The 15,501-nt window shown below is 58.7% G+C and overlaps 2 protein-coding genes across 2 annotated transcripts in view; one reads left to right on the top strand and one right to left on the bottom strand.

Moving 5' to 3' along the window:
* Positions 1-4,444, top strand: part of LOC118679105 (cell migration inducing hyaluronidase 1) — a 58,814-nt gene extending 54,370 nt beyond the window's left edge. Inside the window, exon 29 of the mRNA XM_036355485.1 lies at positions 2,521-4,444. Coding sequence (XP_036211378.1) covers positions 2,521-2,648 — 128 coding nt within the window. The 3' untranslated portion in view covers positions 2,649-4,444. The remainder of the gene's footprint in view (positions 1-2,520) is intronic.
* Positions 4,445-6,035: 1,591 nt separating this feature from the next.
* On the bottom strand, positions 6,036-15,001 carry MESD (mesoderm development LRP chaperone). The gene is made up of 3 exons (XM_036355486.1): positions 14,754-15,001; positions 10,723-10,955; positions 6,036-7,158 (listed from the first exon to the last, which is right to left on the bottom strand). The coding sequence occupies exons 1-3, from the start codon at positions 14,955-14,957 to the stop codon at positions 6,903-6,905; spliced, it is 693 nt and encodes a 230-aa protein (XP_036211379.1). The 5' UTR covers positions 14,958-15,001; the 3' UTR covers positions 6,036-6,902.
* Between the last annotated feature and the right edge of the window lie 500 nt (positions 15,002-15,501).

Here is a 15,501-nt window from a genome sequence, read left to right as displayed (position 1 = left end):
CGCCTGCCCGGGGCTGAGACCAGCTCCTCCCCCCAAACCTGGCACAGCCTCTCATTGTAATTGGGGAATGATGCCTGGCCCTGGCTCAGTGCTGCCCCTGGTGGTGCTCGCTGGTACTGGCCCTGACTCAGTGCTGCCCCCCGTGATGCCAGCTGGTACTGGCTCTGACTCAGTGCTGCCCCCAGTGGTGCCTGCTGGTACTGGCCCTGACTCAATGCTGCCCCCCATGATGCCTGCTGGTACTGGCCCTGTCTCAGTGCTGCCTCTGGTGGTGCCTGCTGGTACTGGCCCTGACTCAATGCTGCCCCCCATGATGCCTGCTGGTACTGGCCCTGGCTGCCCCCGGTGGTGATCTCTGGTACTGGCCCTGGCTCAGTGCTGCCCTGGTGGTGATCTCTGGTACTGGCCCTGGCTCAGTGCTGTCCTGGTTGCAGGGCAAGTGCCACCTCCACACACTTTCCTTAATTTTTTTAAAAAAATTTTTGTTAATGCTCTCCCGAGGATATTTTTCCATTGATTTTTAGAGAGCGTGGAAGAGAGAGGGAGAGATAGAGAGAAGCATCGATGTGAGAGAGACACATCGATGGGTTGCCTCCTGAATGCATCCTGACCAGGGCCTGGGCCGGGGAGGAGCCTGCCACCGAGGTCCGTGCCCTTGACCGGAATCGAACGCGAGACCCTTCGGTCCGCAAGCCGGTGCGCTATCCACTGAGCCACACCGGCTGGGGCCAGACACTTCCCTTTACGTGTGACCAGACCCTGAAGGAAGCTGTTGACGTTGCTCATCATCTACTCAGCAAGTGGCTCTTTATTTCAACAAAAATATCAGCAGAAAGTGTCTCGGTCTGACCTCTCCCAGTTCTGGCCGCTCAGGCGGCTGGGACCCCCCACTGCCTCCTCAGCCTGCCGGCCCGGGCCCCTTTGGACAGGCTCTGTGTTTGCAAAGCTCTCATTGGTTCCCCGGAGGTTGTCTGGGGAGAGCCAGAGACGCAAGGTCACCCTGGTCAAGGTCACCCTGCCCTTCTGGGCTGCAACCTGGCACAGCCCACAGGGGAGGGGCCGGCTGGCAGAAACGTCAGCGTCACAGTCGGCAAGGGCACGCTGTGCTCAGGGGGTCCCCAGGGGCCGAGGGGAGGCGGGTAACCGTGCAGATAACAGTGAGGACGTCACCATAGTTACACGTCGAGTTCAGCCTGGCGCCTCGCTGCACGATTGTACGCTGATGCCACGTACTCCTTAAAGCAAGCATGTCACACTCACAGGCTAACACGGGCCAGATAAACGAGGTTTGAGTGTCTGTGGCCGCAAAAAACCAAAAGCTTCCATTCTCTTCTTTTTCTTAAAAATATATTTTTATTGATTTCAGAGGAAGGGAGAGGGAGGGAGAGAGATAGAACATCATCGATGAGAGAGAATCATGGATTGGCTGCCTCCTGCATGCCCCTAGTGGGGATTGAGCCCACGACCCAGGCACGTGCCCTTGACTGGAATCAAACCCGGGACCCTTCGGTCCACAGGCTGACGCTCTATCCACTGAGCACACCGGCCAGGGCAAAAGCTTCCATTTTCATAGAAACGTAGGTTTCTTTCGATAGAGACGTGCTGAATGCAAAGGGCTGAAATGAATGTCATTGTTCACATAATAGAACATTTTAATAAAAATTAACATTTTTACTTGAACATTAACTCGCCAGACCCTGAGTAACTGCACAAATGGATAAGTGTCACGTAGATAAACCCATTTCTCTCGTTCTCCAAAAGCGAGGTATTTCCTGTTGTGCACACCAAGCAGGTCAGTCCCAGACTAAGGACGCGGCCACCGGCTGCTGGAACATTCGCTGCCGGTGTCAGTGGGGAGAGACGGTGCGCCTGCGTGTGAGGCGCGTGAGGGACGCGAATGCAACACGATGACCGTCATCAGTCGTTAGCGAACGTTGTAGCTCGCTGTTCATAATGATGTACAACAGGATATTGTAAAAATTAAGTTATAAAATTTTTATTAGAAAGTTCCTTACATACCGTTCTATTGGCTGGGCTGCAAAAATATCCGTTGTGGGCCTCAAGTTTGACATGCTTGCCTTAAAACGATGGAACAGGTACGTTATTCCCATACTAGAGGCCTGGTGCATGAATTTGTGCACGTGATCGGGGCCGATTGGGGCCAGCCGCGAGAGGTTGGCTGTGGGAGCGCACTGACCACCAGGGGGCAGCTCCTGCATTGAGCGTCTGCCCCCTGGTGGTCAGCGCACATCATAGCGACCGGCCGGTCATCCGGTCATGAAGGTCCCTTAGGCTTTTATATATATAGTAAAATGAAGACACTGAGAATGAGACAGCTGAGTCACTTGCTCCTAACAACTGAGACCTGTGCCCGTGTACGCACAGCTGTCAGGCACTGACTGCCAGGAGCTGGGCACAGAGCGTGTCCCAGGGGCCAGGGGAGGGCGTGCCCGGGCGGGGCCTGGCGGGAGCCGCTCTCTCTTGTGCTTTCTGCTCACGTGACTCGTCACTCCTTTTCAGACAAAATGGTCTTCGTTGGCTTCAAAGGCAGCTTCCGGCCCACCTGGGTGACCCTGGCCACCGAGGACCACCAGGCCAAAATCTTCCAGGTGGTGCCCATCCCCGTGGTGAGGAAGAAGAGGTTGTGAGGAGCGTGACGGCGGACTCTTGGCAGCGGACCCGGGGGCGGGGGACGGGGGGCTGGCTCCCCAGTCCCCGCCCAGCGGCTGCCGGGAAAGGCCAAGCATCCGGCCAGCCCGAGGGAAGGACGCCGAGACCCCGGTGCCTCTGCCTGCCCCACTCGTGCCTACTACAGCCCCAGGCAGCGCCGGCCGATGCGGACACCTCATCTTCCCTGCGGCTCTTGGGTGCTTCTCTCCCATCCGTGCCTCTCGGGGGAGGGGGGGTTAGGGACCACGCTCAGAGGCCTGGCTGGCTGGCAGCAGGGATGTGCGCTGGGTCCCTCCCAAGCCCCATGCTCCCAGCACACGCATTAGGGGGGGAGATGTAGGCCAAGGAGCCCCGGTTTTAGGGGAACCTGTATCCTGTAAGAAGCAGCCTTCACGGGGTTAGGAGTGGAGACGGGCCGGCTGCGCTTGAAGAGGTGAGGGTGCCTCTGGGGGGCCCACCTTTCAGGGGAATCCAGGTCCCAGGTTGAGATCTGACTGTGTGACTTTTAAAGTCAGAGATTCCAGGTGTCCGTGCTCTCCCTGTTGTGCCTGGAACCAGGCGCGGGTGAGAACAGCCGTGAGGCTGAGGGGGGTGCCTAGGGGAGGGGCAGGCCAGGCAGTCAGGGACACGTGCCCTCAGAGGAACCAGAGTGTAAAATCGGGACCAAAACCGGTCCCGAGGAGGGAAAGATCTTCCCTGCCTGGGTAAGCCGGGAAGACTTCCTGGAGGAGGCGGCAGCGGGGCTCGCAGGAACGACGGGCAGCCTCCTTTGCTCCAACTACCAGCCGGCCCGCATGTGCGGGAGCACACAGCCGCGGCGACTCCATTGGTGCTACCCGTTCCACGGCCCAGCAGCCAACCTGGCCAGGCCCGCGGGCATCCTCAGCCAACCCCCTGGGCTCCGGGCTGCTCTCGGAGGGCCCTGCGGCTCCTGCCGTCCTCTCCCTCCCCGGCCCACCCGGGAGAAGGCCGAGAGCTCCGTGCAGAGGGGAACGGCCTGTGGTTACAGCTGGTGCCGCCCCCAGGGCACTTGGTCTCGCCATGAACTGCCTGCCCCCCTCCTTCCCAACCAGGACCTCTTCCCCCCAAGAGGGCCCAGCTGCACCCAGGAGGCCCCTAGCGGGTCGTGCCCGGGCTGCGCCCACTGCCAGAGGCGACAGCGGGGCTGCCGGCCGTCCCAGGAAGGCCCTCCTCCGGGCAGGGCGTCAGTGACCTCATGTTCTTCTGTCTCTCGTTCTGTCAGTTTTTCCAACTCTTCGTGCAAGGGTCTCACACTGTGAACCACGTGGGTGGGATGCGGCCGCCCTGGGCGGCCGGGATCGGGCCCGAGTTCGGTCCGGTCCGGTCCGGAAATAATCTATTTGAGGATCCTCAGCTGTACATACGTCCGCGTCGAACCTGCCCGCGCCCATGAGCCAGGCTTCCGAGGAGAACTACACGCCAACGACACGCGTGTCCTTTTCCTGTTGCCCAAACAGCTGGCCTCTTCCGGGAAGGCGCCGGATGGTGTTTTGTATGTAAACATTTCTTGTGTGCGTCACCGGGGACAGAGATCTATTTTCTATTTATTTATTATCTGTGCACATGGAGAAACCCCGGTCAGAGCAATGAAGGGCTGTTTGTTGTACGTGTTGTCTGGGGGGGGCCCTCGCTGTACCACAGTAAACGCGCAGAGGTGCCACTTGTCTGTCTGTTCTTTCCCTTTAAACTGCGTCTCACAGCCCCGGCCGGTGTGGCTCGGTGGATAGAGCGTCGGCCCGCAGACTGAAGGGTCCCGGGTTTGATCCCATCCCGGTCAGGGCACAGGCCCGGGTTGTGGGCTCGATCCCCAGTGGGGGGCGTGCAGGAGGCAGCCGGTCCATGATGCTCTCTCATCGATGATGTTTCTATCTCCCACCCTCTCCCTTCCTCTCTGATTAACAAATAAATAAATAAACTGGGTCTTGCCCTGACCGGTGTGGCTCAGTGGATAGAGCATCGGCCTAGGGACTAAAGGGTCCCGGGTTCGATTCCGGTCAAGGGCATGGACCTGGGTTGCGGGCACATCCCCAATAGGGGGCGTGCAGGAGGCAGCTGATCGGTTTCTCTCTCATTGATGTTTCTAACTCTCTGTCCCTCTCCCTTCCTCTCTGTAAAAAATCAATAAAATATATATATTTATAAAATAAACTGGGTCTCATAGCTAAGAAAAACAAGGTTGGTGAATTGCCCTCCGGGTCTGCTTTCACTATCCCAGTGATTTTCCTTTAAAAAAAAAATTGTATTGGTTTCAGAGAGGAAGGCAGAGGGGAGAGAAACATCAACAATGAGAGAGCATCCCGGGTCGCCGCCCCTGCACGCCCCCACGGGGATCGAGCCCGCAACCCCGGGTCTGTGCCCCGCCCGGGAATCGAACCCGGACCCCGTTTCATAGGCTGATGCTCAACCCCTGAGCCCCGCGGGCCGGGGCTAACCTTTTCCATCTCGTGGCACAGGAACTAATTCCCAACCCGGAGGCACAGCACAAACCGTGCTCCCGGCCGCTCTGACGAGAGAAGGTCCTTGTGATCCCGTCCCACCGGCAGCGGCAGCGGCTGCTGGGCTGCGACCCTGGCTCCGGCGCTTCCGGCCGCGGGGCCCGGAGGGCGCTGCCCGCCTGCGCGGAGCCCCGTTGGCGTGGGGGGAGGGGCCAGCACGGCCCTGGGCCGGGGTCGCTATGACAACGCGGTAAGCGAACACACGCGCCGCCAGCTCAGGGCGATCAAAGGGAAACGCCCGGAAGCGGTGCCCGCGGAGCTTCACACTCGCAGCAGCTGGAGCCCGACCCGACGGCAGCCCAGGGATCCCGCTCCCGCAGGCAGAGCTCCCGGCAGGCAGAGCGGGAGGTGCGGGCGGGTCTCTGCCGCCCCCTCGTGGACACCCGGCTCCATTTCAAAGCGACACCCCTAGACGGGAGCCAGGGCCAGAGGCTTCAGGGGTCTCACCCGTCTCCTCTGGGCCCGGGTGGCGCCATTCTGACGGCCTCTCTGGACTCACACCCCCTCTGGGTTCAAACTGCATGAGAAACAACAGGGGGGTGGCTGGCGGCCGGGGCAGCAGGGCAAACACCCGCCCAGAGCACAGGACTGCGGGCCTGACCAGACCAGGGGAGGCAGACGCTGCGAGGCGCGCACACACACACATGCACACACACCAGGGGAAACAGACGTTCCAAGGTGCTCACGCACGTGCACACACACACACACAGACACCGCAAGGCCAACCCCCCCCCCACCCCCCCCCAATCTAACACAAGCTGGTAGATGCACGTGTTTTGGACGCGCCGACGGGAGCTCCTGCAGGGACGACAGGCGGCAGTGGCGAGGGAGACCTGGGACCACGGCACCGTCTGAGCACGCACGTGTGTTATTTTGTTAAAATCACAACGGATGGTGTTTGCAAACGACTGCAGCTCTTAAAAATGGCACCTGTGTACAAACCCGCCCCTCCCACCAGGGGCGGCTCCGACAGGAACGGGAGTCAGAACCAGTGGGGAGGGCGCCGTGAGGACCAGATACACACATGTAGGCACTTCATCAGACACACGTGTGCACATGGAGGAGGGTGGGCCCTGGGCCGCGGTGCCCGAGTGACCTAGCACAGCCGGCGCTGGGGCTTCCTGAATAAGGACACGAACAGGACCCCGACCCCAGGCCACCCGGCAGTGGACAGAGGCCCAGAGCCCCTTTAACCGAGGAGGGAGGCCCGGGAATCCCAGATGCGTGGGACCCCAGGGACCGGACTTCCTGTCTCTGCGGGTCCTGCAGGGGCGGGGGGTGCACACGTCCTGTGGCCCGAGGTGCGTGCTCACTTCACAGGCACGAAGCGCGAAGAGGCCGCTTCAATGGCGTCAGGTCTCAACGTGTCAGGCAGAACCCGGTGTCCTTCTCTCTCAAAATCTGCACAAAACCCAAGCACAGACACGAGCCCGGAGCAGGGCCACTGGGGGCGCTGACGGCGGCCAGGGGCTCCCCCCATGTAAGTGGGAAAGGCCACAGTCCGGCTTCCTTCGAACGCGGCTTCACAGGAAACCTGAACTTGGCCGCGTCCGAGGAGAATGCGAAAGCCGTCTTCGTCCCTGCAGCCTTTCCAACAGGGACTCTGATCTGCCCACAGCCCCGGCGTGTGGTCAGAGCGAGCAGGTGCCGGGCCCTGGAAGCAGCCAGAATGCCGGCGGTGTGGGTCCCCACGCCCCCACAGAGGCCGCCCGCCCCTTACAGGTCCTCGCGCGTCTTGCCGGCTCGGTTGCCTTCCTTCGAGGCGCGAGGCTTGGCGTCTCCCTCCTTCTTCTTGCCCTTCCCTGGCTTGGTCTGGTTTTTCTCTTTGCCGCCTCCGCCGCGGCCAGGGTACACCTGCCCCTCCAGGGTGACGTCCGCACACCTGTCCTGGCTGACCAGGAAGTCCTTGATCTCCCAGGCGTAGCTTCCGTCCCGCAGCATGAAGATGGCGCGGTCCGAGCCCACGATGAACCTGGGGAGGGGGAGGCCACCGGTCAGCGCACGCAGTGCAGGGCGAAGGCAGGGGTGGGGAGCCTTCTCCTGCCCGGGGCCACGTGGACATTTATAACATCGTCCGCGAGCCACACACGATCATCAACTCAGACATTAGCCTGCGAGCCCGGCCGGCGTGGCTCAGGGGTTGAGCGTCAGCCTGTGAACCAGGAGGTCACGGGTTCAATTCCGGTCGGGGCACATGCCCGGGTTGCGGCTTTGATCCCCAGGAGGGGGCGTGCAGGAGGCAGCCGATCAATCAATCAATCAATGATTCTCTCTCATCACTGGTGTTTCTATTTCTCTCTCCCTCTCTGAAATCAATAAAAAATAAATGAGCCTGTTATATTTGGTCAAACCTTTAATTAACTCACCCTTAATGCTTGGCAGGGCCAGACCAAATGATTTCCCGGGCCTCACACAGCCCAGGGTCGGACGTTCCCCACCCCTGGACAGGGTCAGAGTTTCTGTGGCACTTAACCAGGAAAACACTTCCTTTCAAATTCTACAGGACACAGAACAACATATTGGACGTGTCGAAGCCCAGTAGCTTCTGAAACTTCATGTCTGGGATCCGAACAGATTGAACTGGTTGGCCCCTCAGATCAGCTCAGAGCAGAAGCAGCACCGGGCCGGCCGGCGTGGCTCAGTGGTGAGCGTCGATCTAGGAACCAGGAGGTCACATTTCGGTGCCAGTCAGGCCACAGGCCCGGCTTGTGGGCTCCATCCCGTGTGGGGCCTGCAGGAGGCAGCCGATCAGATTCTCTCTCATCATTGATTTTTCTCTCTCCCCCTCTCCCTTCCTCTCTAAAATCAATAAAAAAAAAAAAGGCAACAGCTGGGCTTGGTGGGGGGGGGGGGGAGGCCCTGAGGCTGCGCAGGGGGGGCGGGGGGGGGGGCTGCTGGGAGCACGAGCAGCTGCTGGTGCACCTGTTTCACGTTCCGAGGTGCCCGTTGAGGTTTCCTCTGCTGGTCAAGGCTGAAACCTCTGGTTTTGACTGGGTCACGCCGAGGCCTAGGAAGGGCATGAGGGGACCCGCCTGCTGGACAGAAACCCTGGCCCCGGGGGTTCACAGCAGCAGCCCAAGTCGTCCGCAATCCGCACTGAGCAGGCGCCTGGGAGCAAGAGGAAGAGAACGGGGCCTGGGCGGACCACTAGCTGCCAGTGGGCACCGCTCTTCTGTTCCTGAGGGGCTCCATCTGGATCAGTGGTAGCGGATCTGTTCCCCCGAGTGTCTATTTAAGCCGACGAAGGCATTCTGCCCCCTTGACACTCTCGGATTTCTTATTACTTTCACTAGAGGCCCGGTGCACGAATTCATGCACAGGTGGGGTCTGGCCGGCCTGCCCCAATGGGGGCCGATGGAGGGTGAGGCCGCCGGGGAGAGGGGCCTCGAGAGGTTTGGGGGGCGGCGGGGAGACTGGCCGCTGCAGTGCGCATCGTAGCGACTGGTGGGTCTGGTCGCGTGGCTGTTATATATATAGGTACTTCTTAAACTAAGACCTGGGAACACCCTAGCTTTTAGAACTGCTATTGAGAAGGAAAAAAAGAAATTCCTTAAAATTGCACCTTAGGCTCATACGAGGTTTCCCTTACACGAGTTACCTGTGACCCAGCTACCTGTGTGCACGGCCACCCAGGAAAGCACGCTACACAGGGCAGGCACTTCTGAAGGAAGCACATGGTCCACCTGTAACTGACTGGGCCCCCAGGGAGGCTAAACTAGACAACTTCTTACTCAGATAACAGTTAAAGGAACAAAGATAAATAAAACTTCATGAGGAAATAAGACAACAATGAAAACAACAAAAAGAACTCTCTGGTTTTGACCAACAATTAATGTTCTTTCTTTTTTAAAAATATGTATTTTATTGATTTTTTACAGAGAGGAAGGGAGAGGGATAGTTAGAAACATCAATGAGAGAGAAACATCGATCAGCTGCCTCCTGCACGCCCCCCACTGTGGATGTGCCTGCAACCAAGGCACATGCCCTTGACCGGAATCGAACCCGGGACCCCCCAGTCCACAGGCCGATGCTCTATCCACTGAGCCACACCGGTCAGGGCTGAATCTTCTTTAAGGGCTGTCTGGTGTGGCTCAGTAGTTCAGGGTCACCCTATGACCCAGGAGGATGAGGTTCGATTCCCAGTCAGGGCACAGGCCTGGGTTGCGGGCTCCATCCCCAGTGGGGGGCGTGCAGGAGGCAGCCAATCCATGATTCTCTCTCATCATTGATGTTTCTGTTTCTCTCTCTCTCTCTCTCCCCCGCCCCCTTCCTCTCTGAAACCAATAAAAACATATTTAAAAAAATAAAGATTCCTAGCTGGTTTTGCTCAGTGGATAGAGCTTGGGCCTGTGGACCGAAGGGTCCTGGTTCGAGTCCGGTCAAAGGCACATATGTACTTGGTTGCAGGCTCCTCCCCGGCCCGGGCCCTGGTTGGGGCTCATGCAGGAAGCAACCAGTTGATTCTCACATCAATGTTTCTCTGTCTCTCCCTCTCTCTCTTAAAATCAATGGAAACATACCCTCGGGTGAAGATTAACAACATCTACTTATATAAAAACCATGGGTGGTGTTCATCACAACCTGAACCACTGCGACCAAGTGGAAGGAAGTCAGTCCTGCAGGGGTTGTCTTGGCAATGGCTGCGCCCTCCCACAAGCTGTTTCAGTGAGGGCAGGGTTTGAGGCAGGAACCCGCCCTCGGAGCGTGGACCCACTGAGCATGGACCCCTGGGTCGTTTTGCCAAGGGCTGCGCCCTCCCCAGCTGTTTCCCGTGTGGCCTGAGGGAAGAACCCACCCTCAGAGCACCAGGAGCGCCCAGCAGCAGTCAGTCCTGGGTTGCTGAGGCGGAGGCCACAGCGTGGTAGAACTCTGGGTCTGGCCCAACAGGGGGCGTGGCTGGCCTTCACACCAGACCCTGACAGTAGAAAGGAGGGAGCCCCATTCCTCACTGAATCCACTGTTGGATAGCTTGCTGTCAGTGGCCTGCCATCCAGGAACCCCATTCTCCTGCACCCCGGACCCTGACAGGAGGGAGGAGGGAGCCCCATTCCTCACGGAATCAGCTCCCTTTGTTACTGTTTATTTACTAATAAATTTATATATTATTTTCACATACATTTTACTAATTTGCTTTCATCTCTCACACTTCTATTATAGAGAAAGGACAAACAGCAATATTAAAATATCTCTGCTAATTAATTCCCTTTTTAAAAAATATCTATTTTATTGATTTTTTACAGAGGGGAAGGAAGAGGGAGAGTTAGAAACATCAATGAGAGAGAAACATCGGTCAGCTGCCGCCTGCACGCCCCCCACTGGGGATGTGCCCGCAACCCAGGTACATGACCTTGACCGGAATCGAACCCGGGACCCTTGAGTCCGCAGGCCGACACTCTATCCACTGAACCACACCGGTCAGGGCAATTAATTCCCTTTTAATGTGCACGAATTTCGTGCACCGGGCTACTAGTACATATATAAGAATGAAATAAACAAGGAACATGTGGGCTGGAGCCCCTCAGGGGCGGGCGCTCACCTCTGGACATCGTAGTTGGCGTTGAAGAGGCTGCCCTGCCAGAGGCTGGTGATCTCCTCCGTCTCCTTCTCCGTGGGGCTCCCAGACACGGTGACGAACATCATGAGCGTCTTGCCCTTCTTGGTCATCTTCAGGATGCTCTCCGGCTTGCCCGGGTCCAGCTGCGAGAAGTCCACGGGGGCCGCCGGCCGCTTGTGCTCCGGGAGGTCTCCTTCTTCTATGTCGTCGTCTTTCTAGGAGGAGGGGGAAAGCCAACCGTCAGAAACGGGATTTGCACCCAGCAGAGGCGAGAGCATCCGCACAGGACATGGGGGGGGGGTGGGGGGTGGGGGGTGGGTCCTGTGACTACGTCACAACAGACAAAAAGGACACCCAGCAGGTTCCCCTGTGCTTGACTTTCTACTGCACATTCCTTCTAAAGTCCAAACCCGCCGGCCAGTGTGGCTCAGTGGATAGAGCATCGGCCTGTGAACTGAAGGGTCCCGGGTTCGATCCCGGTCAGGGCACATGCCCAGTTGTGGGCTCGATCCCCAGTAGAGGGCGTGCAGGAGGCAGCCGATCCATGATTCTCTCTCATCATGGATGTTTCTCTTTTTCCCTCTTCCTTCCTCTCAGAAATTAATAAAAATATTGAAGAAAAAAAAAAAAAAGTCCAACCCCCACAACATCAGCGCCCAGCAGCACTGGTTCCCACCATCTTTACTTCTCACCACCTTGCTTCATAGTCTATTCCAGCCAACCACACGAATTTATATCAAAGGACTGACTTTTATATTGCCATAGCTAATCATGAGTTGCTGTATTTTTTTAAAAAAATATTTTTTATATTGATGAGAGAGAGAGAGAGAGAGAGATCAATGATGAGAATCACTGATGGGCTGCATCCTGCACGCGCCACAGGCGCCCTGACGGGGAATCGAACCGTGACACTCGACCGCTGAGCCACACCCGCCGGGGCCGAGTTGCCCACGTTCCCTCAGTGGGTTCTCAGAGCGACCGGGTGAATACTGTTACATCTCCATCCTGCAGAAGAGGAAACTCGAGGACAAAGAGGCTCTGACTGTCCACACTCACAGGTCAAGAGGTTGGAACCCGGATGGTCTCCCGTGGTCGGCAAACTGCGGCTCGCGAGCCACATGCGGCTCTTGGGCCCCTTGAGTGTGGCTCTTCCTAAGCCTTAGGAGGACCCTAATTAAGTGAATAACAATGTATCTGCCTATATAGTTTCAGTTTAAAAAATTTGGCTCCGAAAAGAAATTTCAGTCATTGTGCTGTTGACATTTGGCTCTGTGGCGAATGAGTTTGCCGACCACTGGGCTACCCGCAGAGCCTCGGCCGTTGGTATCTGTCCTTTCCGCCCAGTTCCCCGCATCACCTCCTCTGCTCCTGCTGCTCGGTCGGAGGCCCTCCCCCACTCCCCTCGCTTCTCTAAACTACTTCCTCCCCGAAACCCCTGAGAGCCCCACTGCACTTTCTTTTTTAAAAAATGTATTTTTATTGATCTGAGAGAGGAAGGCAGAGGGAGAGAGAGAGACACATCCACGATGAGAGAGAATCACGGACCGGCCGCCTCCTGCACGCCCCCCACTGGGAATGGAGCCTGCAGCCCGGGCCTGTGCCCCGACCGGGAATCGAACCGTGACCTCCTGGTTCCTAGGTCAACACTAACCACTGGGCCACGCGGCCGGGCGCACTTCCTTTTTATAGCGCTCGGCCACTCCTGCTTTGCATTGCGGCTATTTTTATTGGTGCCTCCTGTCACCAATGGTCGGACCCCCTGTTCATCTGGGCGGCACCCCTTCTGTCTGGCTCAGGCCGAGTATTTCCGGGGTGGGATTTGCTAACGAGACAGTGTTCTTGCTTCGGCATACCAGAAACTTCACTTGATGCCCTGGCTGGTGTGGCTCAGTGGACAGAGCATCAACCTGCGGACTAAAGGGTCCGAGATTCGATTCCCAGTCAGGGCACATGCCTGGGTTGTGAGCTTGATCCCCAGTGCGGGGCGTGCAGGAGGCAGCCGATCCGTGATTGTGTCTCATCATTGATGTTCCTCTCCCTCCCTCCCCCTTCCTCTCTGAAATCAATAAAAATATATATTTAAAAACACACACACATACAAAAGCACTTCACTTGCAGGAGCACACAGAGAGGGGGGAGGATGGTGAGGGCGATGGCGAACGGGGAAGGGAGCGTGACATCACCTCTCTCTTCGTTCATGGTCCCTGCACCCCCGACTCCACCCCCACCTCCCCACCAGCTGCACAGCCACATGAACACACAGTCTGCTTTCTGCTAGCCCCGGGCAGCAGATGGCATTTCACACTCATGACCAAACGCCTCTATCAAACACACACACACACAGAGGTAACCACAACATCACGAAGCATTAAGCGTTGGCAGGAACCCGCCAGTAAAACCTCATCTTGGAGATACGGAACGTGGGCCTGGAGCGGAGACCTGACTTGCCCGAGGTGACACACGAAGGGAACCCTGGGTGCTGACTCTGAGTCAACCAGGACAATCCAACCACCTTCGGAAGGGAAAGAGGTCGCGACGAATTCTTGGCCGGAGAACTTCATCTAAAAAGCTTATTACAGCCCCGGCCGGTGTGGCTCAGTGGGTAGAGCGTCGGCCTGCAAACTGAAGGGTCCCGGGTTCGATTCCCAGTCAAGGGCACAGGCCCGGGCTGCGGGCTCGATCCCCAGTGTGGGACGTGCAGGAGGCAGCCGATCCATGATTCTCTCTCATCATGGATGTTTCTCTCTCCCTCCCTCCCTTTCTGAAATCAATAATACAACCAAAGGACCAGTCACTATGACGCACACTGATCACCAGGGGGCAGACGCTCAATGCAGGAGCTGTGCCCTGATGGTCAGTGCACTCCCACAGCCAACCTCCTGCAGTCCCTCCCCCTGGCGGGCAGCCCCAGTTGCCTCGATAGGGACTGGGTGATACTGCCCTGATGGGCCCCAATCGCCGGTCAGGCCAAGGGACCCCAACTGTGCACGAATTCGTGCACCGAGCCTCTAGGCCAGGGGTCCTCAAACTACGGCCCGTGGGCCACATGCAAATACAAATATTGTATTTGTTCCCGTTTTGTTTTTGTTTTTTTACTTCAAAATAAGATATGTGCAGTGTGCATAGGAATTTGTTCAAATTTTTTTTTTTTAAACTATAGTCCGGCCCTCCCACGGTCTGAGGGACAGTGAACTGGCCCCCTGTTTAAAAAGTTTGAGGACCCCTGCTCTACTGTGTGTGTATGTGTGTGTATATGTAAAAAGCTTACTACAAACGCCCTGTAATTACACACTCCGGTGCACTCAGAAAGCTCACTCGCACAAAAAGAACTCACTGCTCCTTTAAATGAAAAAAAAAAGGCTCCCATGAGAGAGAGCGCGCAACTAGCCTTGGATTACTGCCCAGGTGACCCCTAAAGTGACAACACTCCCAGCACGGAAATGCACCCCAAAGGGGAAGTTTGCAAACCCTCCCCACCCCGCGGGGCTCAGCAGCTGAGCGTTGACCTATGAACCAGGAGGTCACGGGGTTGCAGGCGGGATCCCCAGTGCGGGGCGTGCAGGAGGCGGCAGATCCATGTCTCTCTCCCTCCCTCCCTGAAATCAATAAAAATATATTAAAAACAGCAACGTAATCTTGCCCACCGTCCTCACGCCCCGCCCCATTCTTCGGGGATACGGTGCAAAAGGCCTCCCTGCCATTTGCAGGGCTCACCGACCAGCGGGAGCCGCGCAGGAGGAAGGGGGGCTGGGCGCCCGGGCACGGGGGGGAAATGACGGCTCCGGGCGAGAGGCCGACCCCCGACAGGCGAGGTCCCCGAAAAGCGGGTGGAGGCCACAGGGATGGCGGCGTGGGCCCGGGGCGCCGGGGTCGGGGCAGGCCCGGGGGTCGGCGGCGGCTCGCGCAGGTGAGTAAGGACTCGGGGCGCGGGGAGAGAAGAGGGGAGAGGATCGGAAGGCAGCAACACGGAGGGGGTGCGAGGTCAGGGAGGGGGTGCGGGGCCAGAGACGGACCTCCCACTGCTCCAGAAGACGCGCCATGTCCGCATCATTGTAATCGCGAATGTCCTTCTTCTTCTTCTTCGGCGGCGGCGGGGCCGCCTCGCCGGGCTTCCCGGCCGGGCCCTCGGCCGCGCGGGCCCCGGGCGGCAGCACCAGCAGCAGGTCGGAGGCACAGAGCAGGACGACGGCCGCGCGGAGCCACCTGGAGGCCGCCATCCTCGCCGCTGCCGCCGCCGCACCACGCCTGCGCGAGCCGCCGGCCCCGCCCCCGAACGCCCCTTTCCGGAAGCCAGATCTTCCCCGAGCCGTCGGCCCCGCCCCCGAACGCCCCTTTCCGGAAGCCGGACCTGCCCCGACCGCCGGCCCCGCCCCCGAACGCCCCTTTCCGGAAGCCGGACGTGCGCCTGCCTCCCGCCACGCCTCTTCGCGGCCCCGCCCCCCCGAGGCGCGCTGACCTATCAGGCCCCGCCCCGTCCGCGCCGGAAGCCCGCCCCTCCACCATCTTTTCCGCCCCGAGGTCCCTCCCCTATACCGGCTGCGGCGCGCGCGGGGCGGAGGGGCGGCCCCAGCCTGCGCTCCCGCCGTTTTCCGCCAGAGGACGGCCGTTCCCCCTCCAGCGCGAGGCCCCGGGCCCAGAGCTCCCTCGGGGCCTCGGGGAGTCCTCGCAGCGCCTCGCGAGGCCGCGCGTCCCGCCCGCGAGGTGAGTGGGCGCCGCCTCGGCCTCCGGCCGTCGCCCCGGAGAGGTTTTCTGACTCTGAGC

This window comes from Myotis myotis, unplaced genomic scaffold, assembly GCF_014108235.1.
Source record: "Myotis myotis isolate mMyoMyo1 unplaced genomic scaffold, mMyoMyo1.p scaffold_m19_p_22, whole genome shotgun sequence".
Taxonomy (NCBI): Eukaryota; Metazoa; Chordata; class Mammalia; order Chiroptera; family Vespertilionidae; genus Myotis; species Myotis myotis.
This window is presented reverse-complemented; position numbering and strand designations above follow the sequence as displayed.

Coding starts and splice junctions, on each gene's coding strand:
- MESD (XM_036355486.1), bottom strand. CDS start 14,957: ATGGCGGCCTCCAGGTGGCTCCGCGCGGCCGTCGTCCTGCTCTGTGCC. Junction 10,956..14,753: donor GTCTTCTGGAGCAGTGGGAG/GTCCGTCTCTGG, acceptor CCCTCCTCCTAG/AAAGACGACGACATAGAAGA. Junction 7,159..10,722: donor GCCAACTACGATGTCCAGAG/GTGAGCGCCCGC, acceptor CCCCCTCCCCAG/GTTCATCGTGGGCTCGGACC.